Genomic DNA, 23300 nt, shown 5'->3' on the forward strand with positions numbered 1-23300 from the left:
ATCTATATTCAATACATCAAACCATCAATGTGCTAGTTCTGTCACTAGTGACATAGGACGGATGACGTCTGTTGATGCATGTCACTTCAGACTGATGTTATACATTGCTGCAATATAATACGTGCTATATATAGTGCATTTATTATAGCAAACGATATGATAATGTATACGAAAGTATATTATAGCATATAATATTGATATGATAACATATACTATAAAACACGACATAATATAACATACATTACAATTCCATATAATAATATATACAATGCGGTATGATATAATATGACACTATATACAATAAAATACGATATGGCATGATACGATATGGTGCGATACGATACGATACGATTGTCTACATCACAATAATATCACGTCATTTGGATTAATCCTCCCTCGGTTTGACTTTCTGAAGCATGACAACGCTGTCGTTATATGTTTTTTTAAATTTTGGAACGTGAACTTTTTACGGAAAGACCCCTCATTGTGTTCTCAACACAGCACAGGCATTTTATAATTGATCCCATAACATAATACCTGGAGATTTGAATCAGTTCATATTATAATTGATCCCATAACATACTACTTGGAGATTGAAATCGGCTCTGCACTCGGATCGACTTTACCGTGCACTGCGTTCAGTCACACGGGTGTCTTTCAGAACCCTCGCGATATACTGAATACCTTTGAACGCCAATCTATCGAACCCGACTCATTGAATGTCAGTCAGTCAGTAAACCTTTATTTGCCAACCTCAGTGAAGCAAATCTTTGCTGTGGCCAGGCAACTTGAGCTTTGTTGTAGACGGTTACTACCGTTTTGGTTTTGTATACGAATTCGATCCGATGACCCAAGCCATTGTGCATACGTAAGGGTGGCAAATAAAGACGTCTGCGTTTTAATATCATGGAGGTGCGATTTGTAGTAATATGTGAAAATATCTACACGGATTTCGTCGATCGATCGATTTCGTCGGTTTATTGAGTGATATTCGAGAAATATCAACGGGAATTCTTTGATATCGAAAAAAACAAATCTGGCCGCTTTGAAGTGCGTCGTTTTGTATGTTCTCGTGTGTTCCATATCGACGGTATCTCTTCACAGTATGGATGATAAACTGTCGATCATTAGTGAGGTGGGTATTGCTAGGTGTCCGCGTTTCCTTCTTCACAGGAAACCCAACAATTAATGTGTGTTTGTGTATAGAATTTGACGCCTGCTTCTAGGTATCAATGTGTTTATCGTCATATATTAATATTTACACTGAACCCTGCGTAGTCAACCACCTTTATCTCCGACGCCATATAACCGTAAATAAAATGTGTTGAGTGCGTCGTTAAATAAAACATTTCCTTCCTTCCTTCAACCACCTTTATTAAACAGCCGTGTGTTTTTATAAAGTCACATTTTACTATTCTCCAATACAAAATCACCTGCATTAAACAGTCAGTTATTTTAAGAGGTCGAATTTTAATGGCGATGACATATAGTGGTTATGTCAGCGGCCTTAGGGTTTGTAGGTACTGGGTTCGTATCATGTTACCGATTCACACACAAAGTGAGTTTTAAAGGCTCACTTGGGAGGTATAATACTGTAAGTGAGTTCTCTTCACCATGTTTACTAACACCTAACCATTAACTCCTGTCTTAGGCAAACAGCCCAGATGGCTGAGATGTGTGTGCCCAGGACAGGCGTACTTAAATATATGTAGAAAGATCAAGTTAAAATGAAATGATAACGTTAAGTTTGTGATCTGGTTTGAATTATTAGTTTAATTATGGTAGAAAAGATGGATTGGAAACATTAAGACTCCGTAGGGCTGTTATAAGGGGAAAAGATGGATTGGATCGGTGTAAGCTATGCAAACATTAAGACTCCTTAGGGCTGTTATAAGGGGAAAAGATGGATTGGATCGGTGTAAGCTATGCAAATATTAAGACTCCTTAGGGCTGTTATAAGGGGAAAAGCTTGTTTTGTTTAACGACACCACTACAGTACATTGATTAATTAATCATCGGCTATTGGATGTCAAACATCTTTTATATGCACTTTCCCACAGACAGGAAAGCACATACCACGGCATTTGACCAGTTCTGGTGCACTGGTTGGAACGATAAAAAAAACAATCAGTTGAATGGATCCACTGAGGTGGTTCGATCCTGCAACGCAAACACCTCAAGCGAGCACCCGCCCGATTAAGCTAAATCTAGCCCCCCCCCCCCCCCCCCCCCCCCCGTTATAAGGAAATAACGAGGGTTGATGATTTGTGGAGACAATTTATGGAGACAATATAAATATATATTATATTAAGAATGGTGAAGACAGCGGGTTAATATATAAATAGTAAATAAAGCCACTATTTACTGCAGTGAAGGTTTGAGACCGAACAGCACATACCAAAGCTTTTATCAGTCACGAGGTAGTGGCTGGGACGAGAAAAAACAATCAAATACTTTTTATACTTAATAATTTGAATACGAAGATAATATATACTCTTCAAAAAAAGAAACGCAAAAGGGTACAAATGGGTTATAACTCCGATTTTATGTTTCCTACCGGTTCATGCTTTGTGAATATAAGGTCATTGCATGTCCCAAACACATTCCCACGGTTACATTCGATAAAACGCAGCTACTGTACAATAAAGTTCCAAAATGTGAATATTCCCAAAAACGCAGCCACGTGCAAACCATGTCACCACTGCACGTGCGTTGTCTGCACGTGCAACATGAACACCGACAGTATAAAAGTGCAGGGTGTTCGCTTGCCTGGCCTCTGTATCTGGCCGACAGTTGACAATCCAGGACATGCCACGTCTCAGTGAACCGCAGAGAAACAATGCCATCGGCCGACTAGACGCAGGCGAATCCAGAACGGCCGTTTTCCATGTGTCCCCAAGCACCATCTCCAGACTGTGGGACCGTTACCAGCAACATGGATCAACACGTGACCTCCCTAGATCCGGTCGACCACGGGTCACTACCCCCGGGCAGGACCGCTACATCCGGGTACGCCACCTTCGGGAACGATTGACTACTGCCACCTCCACAGCCGCAGCAATACCAGGTTTGCGCAGGATATCTGACCAGACCGTACGGAACCGCCTACGTGAGGTAGGAATTCGTGCCAGACGTCCAGTTCGAGGTGTCATCTTAACACCACAACACCGTCGACTCCGACTGCAGTGGTGCCAGATTCATCGACAATGGCCTCAAATGGAGACAGGTGTGGTTCAGTGACGAGTCCCGATTTCTGCTCCGACGTCATGATGGAAGATGTCGCGTGTATAGGCGTCGTGGTGAACGTTATGCGGCAAACTGCGTGCAGGAAGTGGACAGATTCGGCGGGGGTAGTGTCATGGTGTGGGCAGCCATCTCACACACTGACCTGGTCCACGTGCAGGGCAACCTGAATGCACAGGGCTACATTGACCAGATCCTCCGGCCAAACATCGTTCCAGTTATGGCCAACGCCAACGCAGTGTTCCAACATGACAACGCCAGGCCTCACACAGCACGTCTCACAACGGCTTTCCTACAGAACAACAACATTAATGTCCTTCCTTGGCCATCGATATCACCGGATTTGAACCCAATTGAGTATCTATGGGACGAGTTGGACCGACGCCTCCGACAGCGACAACCACAGCTCCAGACCCTGCCCGAGCTGGCAGCAGCCTTGCAGGCCGAGTGGGCCACCATCCCCCGGGACGTCATCCGTACTCTGGTTGCTTCAATGAGCAGGCGGTGCCAGGCAGTTGTCAACACACGCGGAGGCCACACCCAGTATTAACTCCAGATGACCTTGACCTTGGTGGTGTGTCCTATCACTTACTCACAATGGACTAGAGTGAATTGTGAACAATTCTGCAACATTTGGTAATTATCGGACTCGCCATTCAATAATTAAATCAATTCTCCAAATGTTACGACAATGTGGTTTTGCGTTTCTTCTTTTGAAGAGTATATATAATATTCATTTTGACAACACTAATAACAGTAAGAAAGAATTTATACACTTCCTAATAACTAGGACCTGTGCCATGACCTGAAATATATTTCTCATTACAACCAGTCCTCCACAAGTTGTAGGCTATAGGTCATGGTATGTACTATCCTGTCTGTGGAATGATGCATATAAATATCCCTTGCTGCTAATCGAAAAGAGTAGCCCATGGATTGGCGACAGCGGGTTTCGTATCTCATATGTACGACGCCATATAACCGTAATATAAAATGCGTCGAGTGTGTCGTTAAATAAAACAAACCTTCCTTCCTTTGATTTTACTACTAGTATTGTTTGGATAATGGGTATTAACAATAACAACAACAACAACAACAACGACACCAATAACAACAACCAACAACAACAACAACAACAACAACAACGACGACACCAACAACAACAACAACCAACAACAACAACCAACAACAACAACAACAACCAACAACAACAACAACTACGACGACGACACCAACAACAACAACCAACAACAACAACCAACAACCAACAACCAACAACAACAACACCGACACCAATAACAACAACCAACAACAACAAAACAACAACAACAAAACAACAAAAACCTACAAAAATTATGCTTCCCCGATGTGACTGTTTTTGAAAGGGCTATATTATTATTTTCATGCGTGCATAATCATCTTTTTTTTGGTCAACGACGCTTTGTCAATATTAATATATTATTACTGGAATTGTGCCAGACTATAGCCCGACACCGTTGACCAATTCACAGTTAAATTAGCATTACCACAACACTGTAGGATCCTTGTAGCGCACGTCCATTGTTTAGTGTGTATGGACAAGTAGTCACCGTTCACTTAACAGAATTCCTAAAGTTACCAGACCTCTTCTTAAATCAACCTATCAGGGCTGTACCCACCATAAAATAACCAAGGGTGCAACTTACAAAGCCAACGATTCCTCCCCATAGAAAACCAGGGTACAGTGACATAGAGTACAGTTGTTATTGTTTTCTTTTGAATACCCCCCCCCCCCCCCCCCTTACACCCAGGTAGGTACTGTCCTAACCTTGTATCACTCATAATTATTGATTGAATGAATGTATACAGTAGCCGTATATTAGTGGGACATACAATATTTCAGTTAAACCACCAAAGATTGCCTAATTTATTTTTCAATGTTAAAGGTACAAAAGAAAATTAATTCTTCCAGATAGTAAACTAAGACGAGAGGGGTGTTTAAAGAATGCTTTAATTGGCTGAACCAAAAGTGTCACTCATCTGTCAAAGAGATGTCAAACAAGGGCTTATTATGATAATTAATATGGATTGGGGTGACGTGAGGAGCTGATCGATAGTAATCGGTTTATTGTGCAGGAAGACAATAAGTCTTTGGTTTCCACTGACATCTAACATATTCACATGCCCGCTCTCTGACAAACAGCAAGATGTCGATCCACTGGTTAGAGCGCTCACCCGAGGTACAATAAGTAGAATGTTCATTCACATAGACGTCAAAAGTAGGGGGGTCTCGCCCATTAATTCGGAAGATTATGTATTGCCATCTCCACCCCACCCCCCGTTGAAAGGAGAATTAATATATTACCGCCCCACCCCCCCCCCCGTTGAAAGGAGAATTAATATATTACCGCCCTCCCTAACCCATGTTGAAAGGAGAATTAATATATTACCGCCCACCCCAACCCATGTTGAAAGGAGAATTAATATATTACCGCCCACCCCAACCCATGTTGAAAGGAGAATTAATATATTACCGCCCTCCCCAACCCATGTTGAAAGGAGAATTAATATATTACCGCCCACCCCAACCCATGTTGAAAGGAGAATTAATATATTACCGCCCACCCCAACCCATGTTGAAAGGAGAATTAATATATTACCGCCCTCCCCAACCCATGTTGAAAGGAGAATTAATATATTACCGCCCTCCCCAACCCATGTTGAAAGGAGAATTAATATATTACCGCCCACCCCAACCCCCGTGGAAAAGGAGTATTAATATATTACCGCCCCACCCCCCCACCCCCACCGTTGAAAGGAGAATTAATATATTACCGCCCTCCCCAACCCATGTTGAAAGGAGAATTAATATATTACCGGCCACCCCAACCCCCGTGGAAAAGGAGAATTAATATATTACCGCCCACCCCAACCCATGTTGAAAGGAGAATTAATATATTACCGCCCACCCCAACCCATGTTGAAAGGAGAATTAATATATTACCGCCCTCCCCAACCCATGTTGAAAGGAGAATTAATATATTACCGCCCACCCCAACCCCCGTGGAAAAGAAGAATTAATATATTACCGCCCACCCCAACTCATGTTGAAAGGAGAATTAATATAATATCGGCCCCAATATATTACACCTAATTTTCCACAAGTTATTTTTTTCTCAGTGTTAAATCACTTTAATTTTCAGTAGGGAATTGTATCCCCAGTTCTGTCTTTATGTATTATTCTCTTAATAAATATTAGAAATTTAATGAGTTATTCAAGTATTGAAATGACAGTGCGACAAATAAACGAAACAAAACAAAACAAAAACAAAAACAAACAAACAAAACAAAACAAAAATCCAATCTATAATATATTATACCATAAAGTTACCACATGAATATTGTACGACATACATGCATAGCGTGCTACGGAATTATGTCGTTTAAGGTTACAGTATTGTTCCTGATTTGAGTACGGGGGTGGAGGACAATTTATTTTTGTATGCCCACCAGCGACATGAAAATATATATATATACACACACACACACACACACACCACACACACACACACACACACACATAACACACACACACACACACACACACACACACAGAGTACTGAAACCAGGGCCCATATTTTCGAAGCCATCTTAGCCCTACGAAATCGTAAAACCATCGTAGGGTGTGACGTCACTACAGCACACGCCATAGTGACGTCATAGCTTACGGTGATTTTACGATTTCGTAGGCTAAGATTGCTTCGAAAATACGGTCCCAGGGCCGTACTTGCTGGGGACGTGAGGAGGTGAGGTGGTAAGGAGGAGCAGTTGATTCCCTCCAAAATACGAACAAGTGCTCTTTTTGTATAGCTGGAGAAAACCCTACATTATTTTGCCTCGTTTATTTTTATTTTTATTTATGTTTTTTTTATATTTTTTTCTACTGCCGTTTAGTTATTTTATACTTTGTACGATCCAGGAAACCAGTGTCTGGTATTGATGACTTGGCGCTATGTAAACCACTTGATCTTAACAGCGAGATTTCGTGCTAATATGCCATTGAATGTACTTACCGAACGGCGTTCCTACGTCGTTACACCGAGCCGTGATTACCTGAACAAACATGTCATGTTTCCTTGTACCCGAGTGCCACGTCATTAGCCGGGTTGAAGAAATTACACTATTTTTTTATTGCGACAACGAAAGACTATCTAAGAGTTCTGTGTGTTTTACGAATTACCTAGCTTTACATAAAATGTGTCACGAGATATAATCTATCATCGTGTTAATATCCTGTGTGATATAATGTTCAAATTACATATTGATTTAATAATAAAAAACAGCGTAGCATTTCAGACAAAACAGTAATTGTTCCCGTTACTTATTGATTGAATGATTAAAAAATATATAACTCAGTATTTTCTGTATTTGTCAAAAAACAAACATTTTCTGCTCAAATTTCTTATTGATTCAATAATGAAGAATATCCTGTATTTATATGAAAACAGTATTTCTGATAATTATGGTTAGTGGTAATCAGGTTAGGGCATTAGATGCGGTGAAATAGCGGTAAAGAGTAGCTCTATAAAATGTGTTCATTTCATTTCATTCCAACTTATTTTCGTGCTTATATCCAATTAAGGTTCAAGCACGCTGTCATGGGCACACACCTCAGCTATCTGGGCTGTCTGTCCAAGACAGTGGGCTAGTTGTTAGTTGGTTAGTGGTTAGTGAGAGAGAAGAGGGTGTAGTGGTCTTACACCTACCCATCGAGTCGTTAAAACTCGCTCTGGGTGGAAGCCAGTACCGGGCTGCGAACTCTGTACTTACCAGCCTGTAGTCCGACGGCTTAGCCAAGACATCACCGAGGCCGGTTAAAATGTGTTCAAATGACTTACCCTGATGTTTTTGTTGTTTTAAGTTAAAAGGTAAAATTCGGTCTTTGCCGTATAATTTCCATAGTGGCAGGGGAGCCCCGTCCTATACACGTATAATGGACGGGGTGTAGCCCAGTGGTAAAGCGCTCGCTTGATGCGCGGTCAGTTTGGGATCGATCCCCGTCGGTGGGCCCATTGGGCTATTTCAAGGGTCGTTCCAGCCAGTGCGCCACGACTGGTGGTATCAAAGTCCGTGGCATGTGCTATCCTGTCTGTGGGATGGTGCATATAAAAGATCTCTTGCTACTAATAGAAAAATGTAGCGCGTTTCCTCTCCAACACTGTCAAAATGACCAATTGTTTGAGATCCAATGGCCGATGATTGATTAATCAATGTGCTTTAGTGGTGTCATTAAACAAAACAAACGTTAAGTTTGTATATCTATGAGTATGACTGAGATACATTTTGTGATTTTTGTCATTATTTAACATATTATTTCGCAATCTAATTAAAATTAGCTCCACTGGTTAATTTCTATTACCTGTGGATCTAACAGCACCCCGTTGGAGCTCATGTCCAGTTGACCTTTCATTCGACCAACCAAAACCTTACTTGCAAAATCATGCCAGTTATCTGAAAAGAATTTGAAAACATTCGGGATTATGCTGAGGGTATACGAAATGATTCGGGTGAATTACGAAGTATGCCGGAAACTAATTTCAATATAAAATTTTATATATAATTCGTTTCAAGACGAACCCCCCCCACCCCCCAACAAACCCAACAACAACAAACGAACAAAAAACAAAAAACCGTGATGGTATAGCCATAAAATCTGTTTATACTAGTATACAATCCAGAGTAGTATACAAACTTCACTTTTCTCCCTGTTTTTTAATGTTGACATAGACCAACAAGTTCAACTATTTCATAAATAGTCTCGCCCGATATTTTTAGAATTCGTATGCTCCCGAATAACGGTATAAAAGGCGAAGTGTAATTGGTCGATATTTAAATTGTTATTTATAGATAAAATGTTACCTGCAGGCGCGGATTTAGTGGGGGGGGGGCCCAAGGGGCCCGGGCCCCCTCCCCTATTTTTGGGGTCAAGTTATTATTTTTTTAAACTCGGATGCGAGGAAATCACATTTCAGGCCACTTAAATTTCAAAATTTCGCGGGGGAGCATGCCCTCGCCCCCCCCCTATTTAAAAATCCTGGATCCGCGCCTGACCTGAACATGGGAGTCCACGCAATGCTGTTAGATCTACTGGTAGACCAGTAGAGCTAATTTTAATCAGATTGATTATTTGGTAGTGGTAATTTAAACAGTTACTTTTCCAAAACATCCCATGTGATAATCTGAACCGTGTGCGATTTATCTCACTAACGTGTCAAACAAGCATCAAACATTTATGAAAATAATTTAACAAATATCAAAATAACTTAATAACGTTTGGTTTCCATATGAGTTTCCAGAACTACAGCTTGTATAGAAACAGTGGCGGATCTAAGGGGACCTCAGGAGCTCGCCACCCTAAATTTTGCAACAGTTATATTTTTATTGTATTTTTAAAATAATTTTATTTACGTTCGAGAATCCGAGGAATCCCTTCCGAAACATTTGTTGCCTTCGGTCACTTGTCACTGAGGCACCCTAAATGGATTTTCTGGACCCGCCACTGAGAAATGTATCACTTTCTCGAAACATTAGAAATCGACTCGTTAATGTTCTTTGTGAAGTTGCATATTATAATTAATTTTTTTATGACACTTTTGAAAAAGTAATAACAAATTTATTAAAGCGAAGCATTAAAAGCTTTAAATTTGTATTACATTTATTATAAAGCCGGTAAAACTGAAATTACTGTCAAATTAAAAATATATCCTAATTGCCCGTCGTGACCCTCCCATCTGCAAAACCCAGAACGTTCACGGAAGCTGTTATCTACGTAATTAATATTACTTAGATATGACTAAACCGCAAGCTAGTTGTTTATATCAGCGTTGCCATGGCTACACGGACTAAACGGGGCTGTATACACATTATAAACTGTCTGCGCACAATATAAAACAGAGAGCTTAGATGGCAGATACTAGTGCTGTAATATTTCGTTATCCTTAGCTTTTGAGTAATGGCGTTTCTGTCAAAATGGGTGACGAAAGTACCAGAAACGTTCTACGGAGAAAAGGCATAAATAATATTAGCAGAGCATTTTGACACAGGATTTATTTGTTTTATTGAATGCTAAATCGGGTTCTGCACGAACTGGGAGTGGAAGTAAACAATGGACTTTCTTAAACAAGTTGGTGATATTGCGAACTGATACTACCTATAACGTATAACGAAAAACAGCATAGCCTTGGTCACTTTCCATGTGTGTTTCTGTTAATGAGCCAGAGTTATGTTGCCAACGTTCAGGCATACTTCGCGTTATAGCATGGAATTATGAGGGCGAAAAAGGCACGGGGAAAAAGGAAAAAGGTAGTCAATTGTAGTTTTATTTCTATACATTATTGTATTCTGGTTAAAAAAATAATATACACGTATGCATATGTCATTGACTTGTTTTTAATGAAATTGACTATACATGAATTATATTGTTTTTGTTTTTTTTCATTTTCTATATATTCACAGACCTCGAGGTGAAAACAAAACCTAAGCGAATTGATTAATTTCTCCTTTAACTTAGATTACGAGGAGCTATTTAAGATGATACCATACTGAATCCACACGCTAACATGCTTCCGTAGGCAGGGTATGCAATAAAAACTAAACTAGATGGTTATGGGTTTGAAATCATTTGAAACTGAACACTGTATCTCATGTACTTTGTCAAATTTTAAACAACGGTTCTCTTACTATAATATTTCTCAAAATTCCGAAAATATATCCATTAGTTCCCAAGATTTTAGGGTACGTAATCATGGGCGTATGGGGACTCTTTGATTTAGGGGGGCTGGAGGGGTTGATTTGCCCGAAATTTTACCCAGATAAAAACTGCCCGAATTTTCCCCACTGTTTTGCCCGAATTTGGGGGGGGGGGGGGGGGGGGGGCATGTACGTAATATTACCCTTCGTACCCCCTGGCTAAGTGGAGCTAAACATTTTTGTCCTTGAACTAACCTCAGGAGAGTGATGGGGATCGAGAGTGATGGGGGACGAGAGTGATGGGGGAGTGCCCAGTGATAGAGTCCCATAAACGGCGAGGTCTGTATTCAAGTAGTTTGTACGTGATGATCTATGGACTCTCAGTATAAATATGTTAATCATGTTTATAACAAATTAACTATATATTTCCTTTTTTTCTTTACCACAGGAGTCGATTTTGGTCAGTCAATCAACGTCTGAGCCTGAGACCGGCGTTGTGAATGGACTTCAAAGCGGATTTCACATTCACAAGGTGTACATCGAAGGTCTAGAGTACCTGAGGAACAAGATCCGGGAGGTGGAGGACGACCTGGTGCAGATCAAGCTCGGCTACTACCACTGCGAGGAGGAGGACGAGGACAAGTTCGTCGACTACCTCAAGCGGTGTGACGGCAGACTTCTAACCGCGAACAGTGAACTACGCAAGCACGACAAGACGCTCGAGGTCATTGACGCTGAGGTCCGTCTCGTGTCCCTGCTCAATCTGATCAGAGATCTGTCTGTGGAGCAGGGTTGTGTTGATGCTCTCACGGAGTACTGGGACAGTATTAAGACGGCAACAGATGGCTGCCAGAGCCTAGTCTACAAGTTTCAAAAGAGTGTGTTGGACAGGTTTAAGCTGAACTGCACCAGTTACACGGAGACGGGCATCCAGTTGGAAGTGAGTGTGAAGTACACGGAGGAGATCTCCGGGTACCTGAACGAGGTGGAGTCTCTGCTCACCAACACGCATATTCTGATAAAAAGCTACAACAGTGGACTCCACCAGGATCTCTTTGACACTACGGCATTCTCGAGAAGACTTCTCGTTTCGTGCGATCTCAAGGCATTCCCGCTTTTAAGGTTCATCGCAGACGTCACGGACAAAATTCGAAGGATGTGCGAAATAGCCAGACAGTGGCTGGCAAGAGATGAGAAATATGTGTACGAGATAAACAATTACATCATGGAAACTCGCAGCATAACCCGACGGGCGGAGGAAGACCTCAGAACCAAGAAAGAAAAGCACAAGAAGTTTGAAAAAACTGTGAGAGCGGCTTCCATCATGTTAGCAAACAACAAGGAGAAGCTACAAAAGATCGAAACCGACCTGAACTCTCTGGAGGACCAAATGAGCGGGAAGGGAAACGAGAAGAAGTGTAAATACGAGGAGAAACAGCAGAAAGAGAGCATGGTCGACTTTCTAAAGATAACTCTGTCTCAGACGAAGAGGAATTACAATCTACAGATGAAGCGGTCCAGGCTTCTCAGACAAGTAAAGAATCTGGAGAAAGTGCTGTTCACAATCGAACGTGACCTGACGGACATACAGCAGGAAATAGTCGTCAAAGCCCAGGAAAAGGTGCTGCTGGAGGAAAAGGTAGGAACCAACGAGCAATCCTACAGTGTTCTGAAAACAGACTTGGACAAATTTTCCAATAGTTTAGAAAAGCTCGAAACAGAAGCGAATGGACTCTCCAGTCAGTTGCTACAGCTGGAAATAGTTTATACCTTAAAGACTAGTCCTGAAAAGATTGAGGAAATTTACGACCGACCCACGTCAGTGAAATTGGCGCCTTCGTTAAGAGAGAAAATCAAACAGCGAAAGCGGAAGACATTGATGCAAGCCAGTTGAAGTAGTTTTGCTAGACCTGTAGTCTTGATAGGCCCAGACTATTGTTTTTGAAAAGTAATTTGTGGACTCAATACAAACAACAACAACAACAACAACAAAACAACCCACTTAATCATCTGTCTCCATCATCATTAAAACAATTTATAGAAGGGAGATACATTTGTTGCTAAAACTGTGCTACGCTCGCTACATAACAAATAAATGACTGTTTTACCATAACCAATCCATCGATTCAGCCAGTCAGATCCGTTACATTGTTTTTTAATGAGTCTGGGTCAGTCGAGACTACTTGACCTGGTGGCGTCATTCTTGCTCACCGGAAACTATGCCTTGATGCCAAAACATGCCATACGCAAATGTTTTGTAAGACGTTTACACTTACAAGAACAGTGATTTCTTTACAAAATCGCCAAACTTCCTCATCTGTTTTGGGTAATAAGATCTAAGTCCAGCTTGCACAAACGATTGTATTTTTCTGTAGCTTTCTGTCAGGCATTATGTCGACTTTGCAAAGGAAACCCCCAAGGCTATAAGGTATAATTTTCACTTAAGAAAACTAACCGAGTGTTTATTAAGCTTGACAAAATCATTTCATCAACATTAAAAAACGAATAGGTAGTTAGAGCCTTTTCTCTGTAAAGTACTTGGGCACTATGAGGTTAAAGTTACAGATCCTTGTTTTTAAACACCACGACTTAATTTTTCACAATTAGAGCCGTTTTGATAATTAAAATTAGAAGTTACTTATATATAGATTGACCATTTTCGTACATCCGAAGTGTTTCTCATCATCCAGGTTTTTGTAATATCCAGAACTACATTTTTCATAATTCTAACCCCCCCCCCCCCCCGCAGGTTCGTTTGAGAAGTAACAGTTACTGAGCCAAATCTATTTTTAGACTGTATTTCCCCGTTTAAACCTCACAGACTTCAGGTTTCACTATATTATAACTGGATACAGTTGTGTTACAGTTTGTAGATTAATCAAACTTAGTCATTGACACTAGGGTCTTGCTTTCGCGTCCTCCCTGTGAATTGAAGTTTTCATTACATGTTTGAAGAGCTAATCTGCTAACCTGACTGTAGCAGTATTCCATCTTAACTTGAGTCTCGTGCTTATATCCGATTAATGTTCAAGCGCCTTGTCGTTGGTCATATATGTATCTGGGCTGTCTGTCCAGGACTGTGAGTTAGGCCTAATGGTTAGTGAGAGAGAAGTTTGTGTAATAGCCTCACTCGTTTACCTCCCTCACTGAGCCGTTAAACGTGTCCTTGGTTGTAGTAGGTGCCATGATGCGAACTGTGTATCCAACAGCTTTAACTTCAACGGTTTAACCACTGCACCACGGATATTAGCGTAGCTGTATAACTAGTAACCGCTATTTAACCATGTATTTGTATAATGACCTCACTAGACCTCATTGACTTATTAATCATAGTCTATTGGATGTCAAACATTTGGTAACTTTGACTTGGAAGTATTGAGAGGAAATTCGATTGAGAGGAAATTCGCAAAAAACACAAACCGAAACCAAAAAAATACTAATGAAAGAATGGGTTCACCGAAGAGTTTCGATCCTGCGATCAAAGCACCCTAGGACAAGGGCTCTATCGACTGAGCTAGATCCCGCCCGTGCCTGTATTTGTATACTGACAACTAAACTAAACCAAAGTCGGAGACATTTAGTAAAACTATTAAATATACTGGAAAGGAATTATTGTTTGACGACACCTCGAAATATTTTTAAAACAGCGACCACGAAGAATACATTATATGTGACAATGGAGGCTAAAGATTAAGAAATAATTGTACATCATGTTTGTCGGAGATAATATTGAATGCATGTACCTAATTAGATTATCTGCTATTGGCGACATAAGATCGATAAGTAGGCTTACCTATAGTCCGTCCCATCATTCTATTAAAATGTTGGGGGTTTATTTGTAAATGATTTCAGTTTGGTTTGACGTAAGAAGAAAAGTTAACGTGTTTCGGAAATAACAAAGAAATATAATTTGTGTGTTCAATTAACAAATCAATCGGCTCGGAAATAAATAACTTGTAGTAAATTACATGGTATGAACAAAATGCGATCCCTGTGGGACGGACTGTAGTTGGTTCCAAGGGTGTTCTTCTCTGAAAAGGGTAACCCAATAGGCTTGTAACAGAATGCGTCGTGCTTGGATTTCAGGCCAATTTGTGAAATATATATTCCATTAAACCTTGATCTGCCTATATCTACATGGTATTTGTGTTTGAAATAAAATTGTCAAAAATAATATATTAAAATACTGAAAACCAAACGCATTGTAAACTGCCAGTTTAGTAATACATGTAGTTCAATTCTACCATCCTTCCCTTTGCCAGTAATGTTACATGTTATCTTAAAAATTAACAAAAAATTTCAGTTAGTTATTATCGGTTTTGTGTAAAAGATGCCCGGACGTGATGTCTGGGATATTAGTATTAAATATGAGCGAAGGAAAACAGGGACAATGATGCTAGTGTGCAGTTCGCCATCTAATAAGGCACATGCGGACTGTCCCCCGAAGTCCACCCCTGACGAATACTTGAAAAAAGACCATGCTTACTCTGGAGTTTCTGTCAAAAAGCGAAAGAAAAAATTACATTGTAGTTGTGTTTGAGATAATATATTTGTAAAAGAAACTCAAAAGTCGGCATTGTACATAGCATCGTTTCGCAATTTCGGTACCCACCACATCGCAAGGTACAACCCTGGTGCTGCAAAGAAAGACGTGGAGTATATATATATAAAGACAGCTTGCATAATTCTAAGTGGATTTACCTTTTTGTGCTAGTAAACCGGTCTTCAGTACTTCAAAAAGCAAAGCATCATTTGTTTATGTTAAAAGGTCGCTAGAATTTCAAATATTTTATGAATTATTTGTACGTGTGTGGAACTGGTTCAGCTGTTATTTTTGTTACGATGTGCTACACACAGAACTAGCTAATTTTGAATATGACAACTGGTGGTATTTTGTTATTACATACAACTTTGATGGAATGGCATATTAAAATTGATTACATTTTTATTTATCATAGTTGTGTTCATTTAATATTAACTATTATTCACTATAAACATATTGTTTGAATGAAAAAAAACAACTTTGACTTAAAAGGTATGCGTTTTTTGCTGTAAGTGTGTTTTGTTTAACAACACCACTAAAACACATTGATTTATAGCACTGGCTAGAACGAGAAATAGCCCAATGGGTCCACAGATGGAATCAATCCTAAATCGACCGCGCATCAAGCGAGCGCTTCACCACTGGGCTACGTCCCGCCCCATGTCACTTATAGTCCGTTTGCGTCAAAATGGAACCGATGAGTTGGTATGGGTTCAAAACGTAATATATCAATTATACGTTTATTTATTATAGAGTTACCATGTCAGTTCCCCCTTGACTCAAAGAAACTATAACATGAACACAGATTAAAACATACTGAATAAAAGTTTGTAGCATAAACACATTTTTATAGCTTGTCAGCTATATTTAATAGGCCCCTATATTAAATGGCAGATAATCTGTAAAAGTGGTTTTGTTTCAGCACCACTATAACACATTTTTATTTTATCAATAATCAGCTACTGGATGTCAAACATTTGATAATTCTGACATATATTATTATAGGGAATTCACATTTTCCCATTGGTATCAACAGGTCTTTTATATGCACATTCCCATAGACAGGACATCACATACTTCAACCTTTGATATATCAGTCACAGATAAAAAAAAAATATAGTCAGAGAATTAGTACACCAATGAGATTCGATCCTATGACCCCAAGCATCTCAGTCAAGCGCTCTACCGACTAAGCTAGATGCCGCGCCTGTAATTATGTTGATAAAATTGTGTGGTTATTTCCCCTGTGACACAACTTGTGTGGCATTATCTGCTACTAATAATTTATTTTTTAGTGCTTATATCCTGTAAGTTTCAAGAAATCTTTCTGTGGTTCATTTCCATTAGAAAACAAGGAGTATTTTATATGCACTTTCCTAGACAAGACAGCACATACCACGACCTCCGATATACCAGTCGTGAGGCACTGGTTGGGAGGGGGGGGGGGCGAATTAGACACACACAGATACACAGAGAGAGAGAGAGAGAGAGAGAGAGAGAGAGAGAGAGAGATACCTAGGGTATTTTTTTCTAAAGGGAGATAATAAACAATACCACGAATACAACCAGAGTTGTTTCTCATGCTTTTACCGCCATTTTCATTTCATTTTAACTTATTTTCGTGCTTATAGCCAATTACGGTTCAAGCACACTGTCCTGGGCACACACATCAGCTATCTGGGCTGTCTGTCCAGGACAGTAGGTTAGTTGTTAGTGAGAGAAAAGAGGGTGTGGTGGTCTTACACCTACTCATTGAGTCGTTAAAACTCGCTCTCTGTGGGGGCCGGTACCGGGCTGCGAACTCCGTACCTACCAACGTGATGTCCGATGGCTTAACGTTTACCACGACACCGCAGAGGCCGGATCCCCTATTAATGTAACGCAACCTATAATAAGTTAATTATGCTAATAGCAATACCCGATAATTGAATTTAATTTAGTTTTGAGTTCATTCATTCTCGCGTATTTAAAAAAAATAAAAATAACATAACATATTATGCCCTGCGTTTCTTATTATAAAAAGTAAAATTAAAATAGGGGCGGCACAGTGTTAAAAATAGTGGTACGACTTGAGGTTGAAAGACTCTCCTTTCAAATTCACCTGTGAAGGACCTTTTCACACATACAACAAATATTACCCACAAAAAAAGTGGCCTACCTTATGAAAAGTGGTGCTGCCCCTGGAAAATACACATTTAATAAACACTGGCCTGCATACACATACGAATTATTATTTTTGTTGAGTAATAATACATTTTTAAAGACATTTGTTCTGTAATGGGCTAGACATAGCCCAGTGGTAAAGGTCTTTCTTAATGCGCGTTCGGTCTAGGATGGACCCCAAGGCCTATTGCTCGTTCCATTCAGTGCACCATGGCTGGTATATCAAAGGCCGAGGTATGTGCTATCCTGTCTGTGGGATGATGCATATAAATGATCCCTTGCTAAAATATTAGTACAGTCTGGGTTATAAAATTTAGTCCGGACTGTTAGCTGTAATGACTTGAATTATAGTAAATATACTATGTATCATGGCCAATATTTTGTCAACGTACGGTCCCAACGGTCGAAAACATTAAGGATCTCTCCCCCACCCACGAACTCCTACCTTTTTTTTGGACATCCCAACATAGGCGTCTGATGCTGGAGGCGCTAACAGTATACGAGTTGTCAATCCTGACCCCTCCAGTTTATCTCCCCAGTGACCGGTATCTCTCTCGCCGCCTATACCCCATTAAAATACATTGTAGACTGCTGCCTAATCGTGAGCTCTGTCCGTTTTGCTGTTGGGGTAGAATGTAGCTCAATGGTAAAATCTACATGAGGTGCGAGCCCTTTAGACCTAGGCTTTCCAGGCCTGTACGAACCGGGAAAGGGTACAAGGGGATGCAGTGCTGCCCAACCCTAGGACGAAAATGTACGGATTAAAGCATTTTTTTCTGCCCACCCTCACTAGAAATGTGCCCCATACCCCTCCAAATACTGTACCTACGTGCCTCCTTTGAACATCCCAATCATTTCCCCATACCAAGACTTAAACAGCAAAAGCTGTGGTATTTAGGCTACTGCCCCATGGACTTAAAAAAAGCCTAAATAGCAATACGTTCTCTCAATCGACCAAGAGTCGAAATAATGTTATAAATAAAATAGTCGTAGTTTAAAATTAATGTTCCTTTCTTTCATTTTTATTAACATCATTGCATATTACATTATGACGTCATAAACACTTGCATGTGACGATTACTTAGCAACTCACTGTCATAATGTTCTGTTCCCAAAATATTTTTCGCGGTTTATTCTGGAGTTACTGTTTTGATGTCCACTAATAGGTAAACACCAAATGATTTTTATTTGTACTGTAAACTGTACAACGTAAAAATTAGGTATAACTAAAAGACATACTCATCAAGATAAGGGCGAGTTCTTAAAAAACCCATTTCATGTCCAGATTAATAAAGTTTGTGCTTAGCCTTATAAAAGTTAATCCATTTGTATGGGAAATACTTTATTATTATTAAACTTAAAAGAGTCTAGATTGCGTTTATAATCACAGGTCCAGAACTGCTGATTCTGCATACAATCTGGACAACGTTGGCATGACATTAAAGTCTTAAGACTGTAAAAGCCTTAGTAACCCAGCCAAAAACCTCAAAGAAATTACAACAGAATTTACCATCTTCACCAAAGTATATTTTCTACAAGTCTTGATTATTGTAAATTCCACTAATCTTAAACAGTTACCTTTTCGCTCGTTAATAACATTAAAAAGGTTCCTGTGTCATATCCCACTACTCGATATCAGTTTGCTTGGATGCCAGGCCCCCCCCCCCCCCCCCCCCCCCCCCCCCCCACTACAAAATCCTGCCTACGCCACTGATCTTAATGAATGAATGAATGAATGAATGAATGAATGAATGTTTAACGACACCCCAGCACGAAAAATACATCGGCTATTGGGTGTCAAACTATGGTAATGCAAATAAATAAAGTGATGATCAACATCAATATAAAAATTCAAGACAAACAAAAACAGTGTAAAGAACTGTGCAAAAACACAAATATCACAGAATTTTACGGATACTGAATTTGTGCTGTATTGGCCATTCTCAAAGAGAATGTTACACCCCTGCACCACGGTGAGGTTACAGCACACGCAGGGGCCACTGATCTTAAATACATTTTAACGTAATATATATATTATTGCAATTTCGTAGAGGTCAGATCATAAAATGACTTAGACTAGAGATTTTAAAACGTTTTATAAGACGCTTTCAATTTCAATCTGATTATTTCGTTTCTCAATGTTAAAAGGTTTATCCGTCTGCCATTTTTTTCTGACTACACCCCCCCCCCCCACCCCCGAAACAAACATTTCAGGCTGGTACCTAATCATGTATTGTCAATGTTGCTGTTACTGACTACATACGTTTTGAACATCCTGCCATACCTTTACCCCCCCCCCCCCAAAAAAAAAAAAAACCGACAACCACATCATATTACTAGTATTAAAGTATTAAAAGTGGATTTTATACTTTAATCAGACTCCTTATTATTTGATCTGAAAACACTGGTGCTCACGATCTCATAAGGAAACGCAACACAAAACAAATTCCATTTCCAAACTCTTACAGACAACAGCTGTCTACGTTTAGTCGTCTTGGATTGTGATGTGAAATATCCACAACTGCACTGCAAGGAAGCCTGTGAAAATACGTTGGCAACCTGTGCAAGTCACAAAATGTTGTTATCTTGACTGACTACTATTTACTGTAAAATATTATGACTTCATTACAGATCAGTGGCATCAAATTTTGCAGAGTGCTGAACATAACCTCCTACATTGAACAAACCGTCACTTATGCAACACAATATACACCAAGTTTATTCAATGATCGTAATGCATAAAACAATAAAAAACAAAACAACAACAACAACAAAAACACCCATTTATTACATTCAGGCTAACAATAACGAATAACAGGTTTGCTTTGTTTATCACCACATTACACATGTGACAACAAATCACCTTATTGTATATATAGAGAATACTACACGAGTGGCCGTTAGATACCATTTATCTTACGAGTTGTTTTAAAACGTATCTAACGAGCGAAAGTGAGTTGGATACATTTGTAAACGAGTTGTATGATAAATGGTATCTAACGGACACGAATGTTGTATTCTATCTCTTACATCTCTTACATATTGTGAAAAAAAACAAAACAAAAAAACATTAGATGTCTTTTCCAACGAAAACCTATTTACGGTCCTTGCTCTTATAGTTAACCTGTGCGTTAACCTGTTAACCTTATAGTTAACCGGTGACAAGTCAATTTCAGGTCATCTTGTATGTCACGGAGTAATCGATTTGATCGTTCTTTTGTTTCAATGGATGGTATGGCATTGGTGACCTGGTCATCATCTACAAGCAGCCAGTCGTATGTCTTTAAAATGTTAACGTACGTATCAGGGCTCACGCGAGCAGCCGAAGTGAGCCAAAACGTCGCTTTGACCAGCTTGACTTCGCCGTGCCAGTCACTGTTAGGCGAAATCTGTGTTGCCTTCTAAAAATAATGGCCATTTGCATTGAACACAATCACGGATGAATGACGAAGAACTTCAGGAATTCCTATTCATAGATAATAGTTAGTGTTAAGTGTCTGATATTTTGAAGAGCCACTGTCGCCACAAAATCCTGCGACAGGCTCACAGATAGGCGGTCTAGACCAGACTACACCCGTGTCTGGCACTAAAAGTACTGACTGTTGAAACATATAATTCTATCGTCAGGTATGTGTTCTGGAAATTATACATGGGTATGGATTTAGACTACAGCAAGAATTTTTTTTTTAAGGGAGGTTGGGTCATGCTCCACCAGAAAATACATTGAAAAAAATATTGTTGGGAGCAGCAGACATGTGATCAACTACAAATGTAGTTTCAAGTAGACTTTCTTATAATGAATAAATTCAACATACAAACGAGGATTATCCAAATTATTAAATAATACAGGCAAACCTGTCCTAGCGGCCACAGTAAATTGTATACATTTTTTATTTTAAACATCAGCGACAAGGTGCAACAAATAAGCAATCTTCACACCTTCGCGGATACTGGTACCCATCCAGCCAGACATCTCCACTGTGCATCAATTAAGAATCTAAGCTTGACATTGGCAGATTAACCTACCAGGGCCCCATTCCATGAAGCTATCTTAGACCTAAGATCACCGTAACTGCACACCTAACATATGCACTTACGGTAATCTTAGCGCTAAGATCGCTTTGTGGAACGGGACCCAGGACAATACTCTGCATGGAGTAGTAATTAAATGAAAAGAGAATACAAACTTGTCAAAGGACTTCCAAATGGTTAAATTACTGCTTTTGATTTACGTTTTATTATTTCTGAAGAAGGCGACATGTGGAAAGGTGATTTTTAGAAACTTATAGAGCACACATCCATCAATTAGCAGTACAGACGGTAAAAATAATTTTTAAAAGTTAAGACTGTAAAAGTTGCACCTGTATTAAGTGGCCACTTGTCTTAAGCAGTCGATTTTGACTACTTTGTGGCTGCTTAAGACAGGTCTGACTGTATTGGGTTAATATTACTTCTTTTTGCATATTTTATTATTTCAGATTAAAAATTCAAGTGTCCCTTCTGTTAAAAACTTTGCCCTCTCAAAAGGTTTGACAGAAGTGACTTCACTCTATGATTATGACCTCGCTTGACGCCTGATGTATATGTGTTAACAAGTATGTGTTATCAAAAATAACAAATGATGTTCTCAACAACAAGTGTGTAAGAAAATTAAATATTTATTATATATGTTTTTTTAAACCTAGTTTGTCCACAAAAGGTGTGACATTAGCTTCTCTAACTTCTGAACCGGCCTCGGTGGCGCAGTGGTTAAGCCATCGGATTACAGACTGGTAAGTACAGGGTTCGCAGCCCGGTACCGGCTCCAACCCAGAGCGAGTTCTTAAGGGCTCATTGGGTAGGTGTAAGGCCACTACACCCTCTTCTCTCTCACTAACCACTAACAACTAACCCACCGTCCTGGACAGGCAGCCCAGATAGCTGAGGTGTGTGCCCAGGACAGCGTGCTTGAACCTTAATTGGATATAAGCACGAAAATAAGTTGAAATCAAATCAATCTAACTTCTGAATAGGATGGCAATATACATAACATAAATTTCAGTGTTTTGTATCTATAAAATGGACACAATTATTTGCAGTTTATGCTTCATGGTCAAAGCTAGATGGGGCTTTTAATTTTCAGCCGTATATATATATTTTTTAATTTAAATGCGGGAATCTAAAAATTACTCTCCTTAAACTGCAAGAGTTTTAATTCTCTACAGCACTTTTTTGCTTTGAACTATATTCAGTTTTTTTTTTCAAAGGCATGTTTTTTGCCATGGACATTTTCTTAATCCCAGTACATACTAGCCTTAAATCTGATGGTTTAACCTGCAAACCACCGAGTTAAGTAAGTACTGCTCTCAACAAATCATATTTGGTACACACTTAAGATATAGCTTGATCCTGTAAATCACAAATCATTAAATTTATTATTAACCATAATGGAGTTACACATACATGTATATACAAAGTAAATATCTGCACTAATAAACTATGTTGTAACATACACTGGTTAGTGGTTGAGAAAACCTTTTGTAGAACATGGATACCCACAAGTAACAAGATTTCTGTGGAATTAAATATCTCGCCTACCATAAACCTTTTTGGTGCATTGTGATCAACATCCATAGGTACAACT

The 23300-nt window shown here is 39.5% G+C and overlaps 1 protein-coding gene across 1 annotated transcript; it reads left to right on the forward strand.

Annotated features, from left to right (window-relative positions):
- The first annotated feature begins 876 nt into the window (after positions 1-876).
- LOC121376313 lies at positions 877-15921 on the forward strand. Its single transcript, XM_041504155.1, has 2 exons — positions 877-1135; positions 11420-15921. Exons 1-2 carry the CDS (start codon positions 1106-1108, stop codon positions 12863-12865), a joined length of 1476 nt encoding a protein of 491 aa, XP_041360089.1. The 5' UTR covers positions 877-1105; the 3' UTR covers positions 12866-15921.
- Positions 15922-23300: the final 7379 nt, after the last annotated feature.

Source organism: Gigantopelta aegis, chromosome 6, assembly GCF_016097555.1.
Source record: "Gigantopelta aegis isolate Gae_Host chromosome 6, Gae_host_genome, whole genome shotgun sequence".
NCBI classification, from domain to species: domain Eukaryota; kingdom Metazoa; phylum Mollusca; class Gastropoda; order Neomphalida; family Peltospiridae; genus Gigantopelta; species Gigantopelta aegis.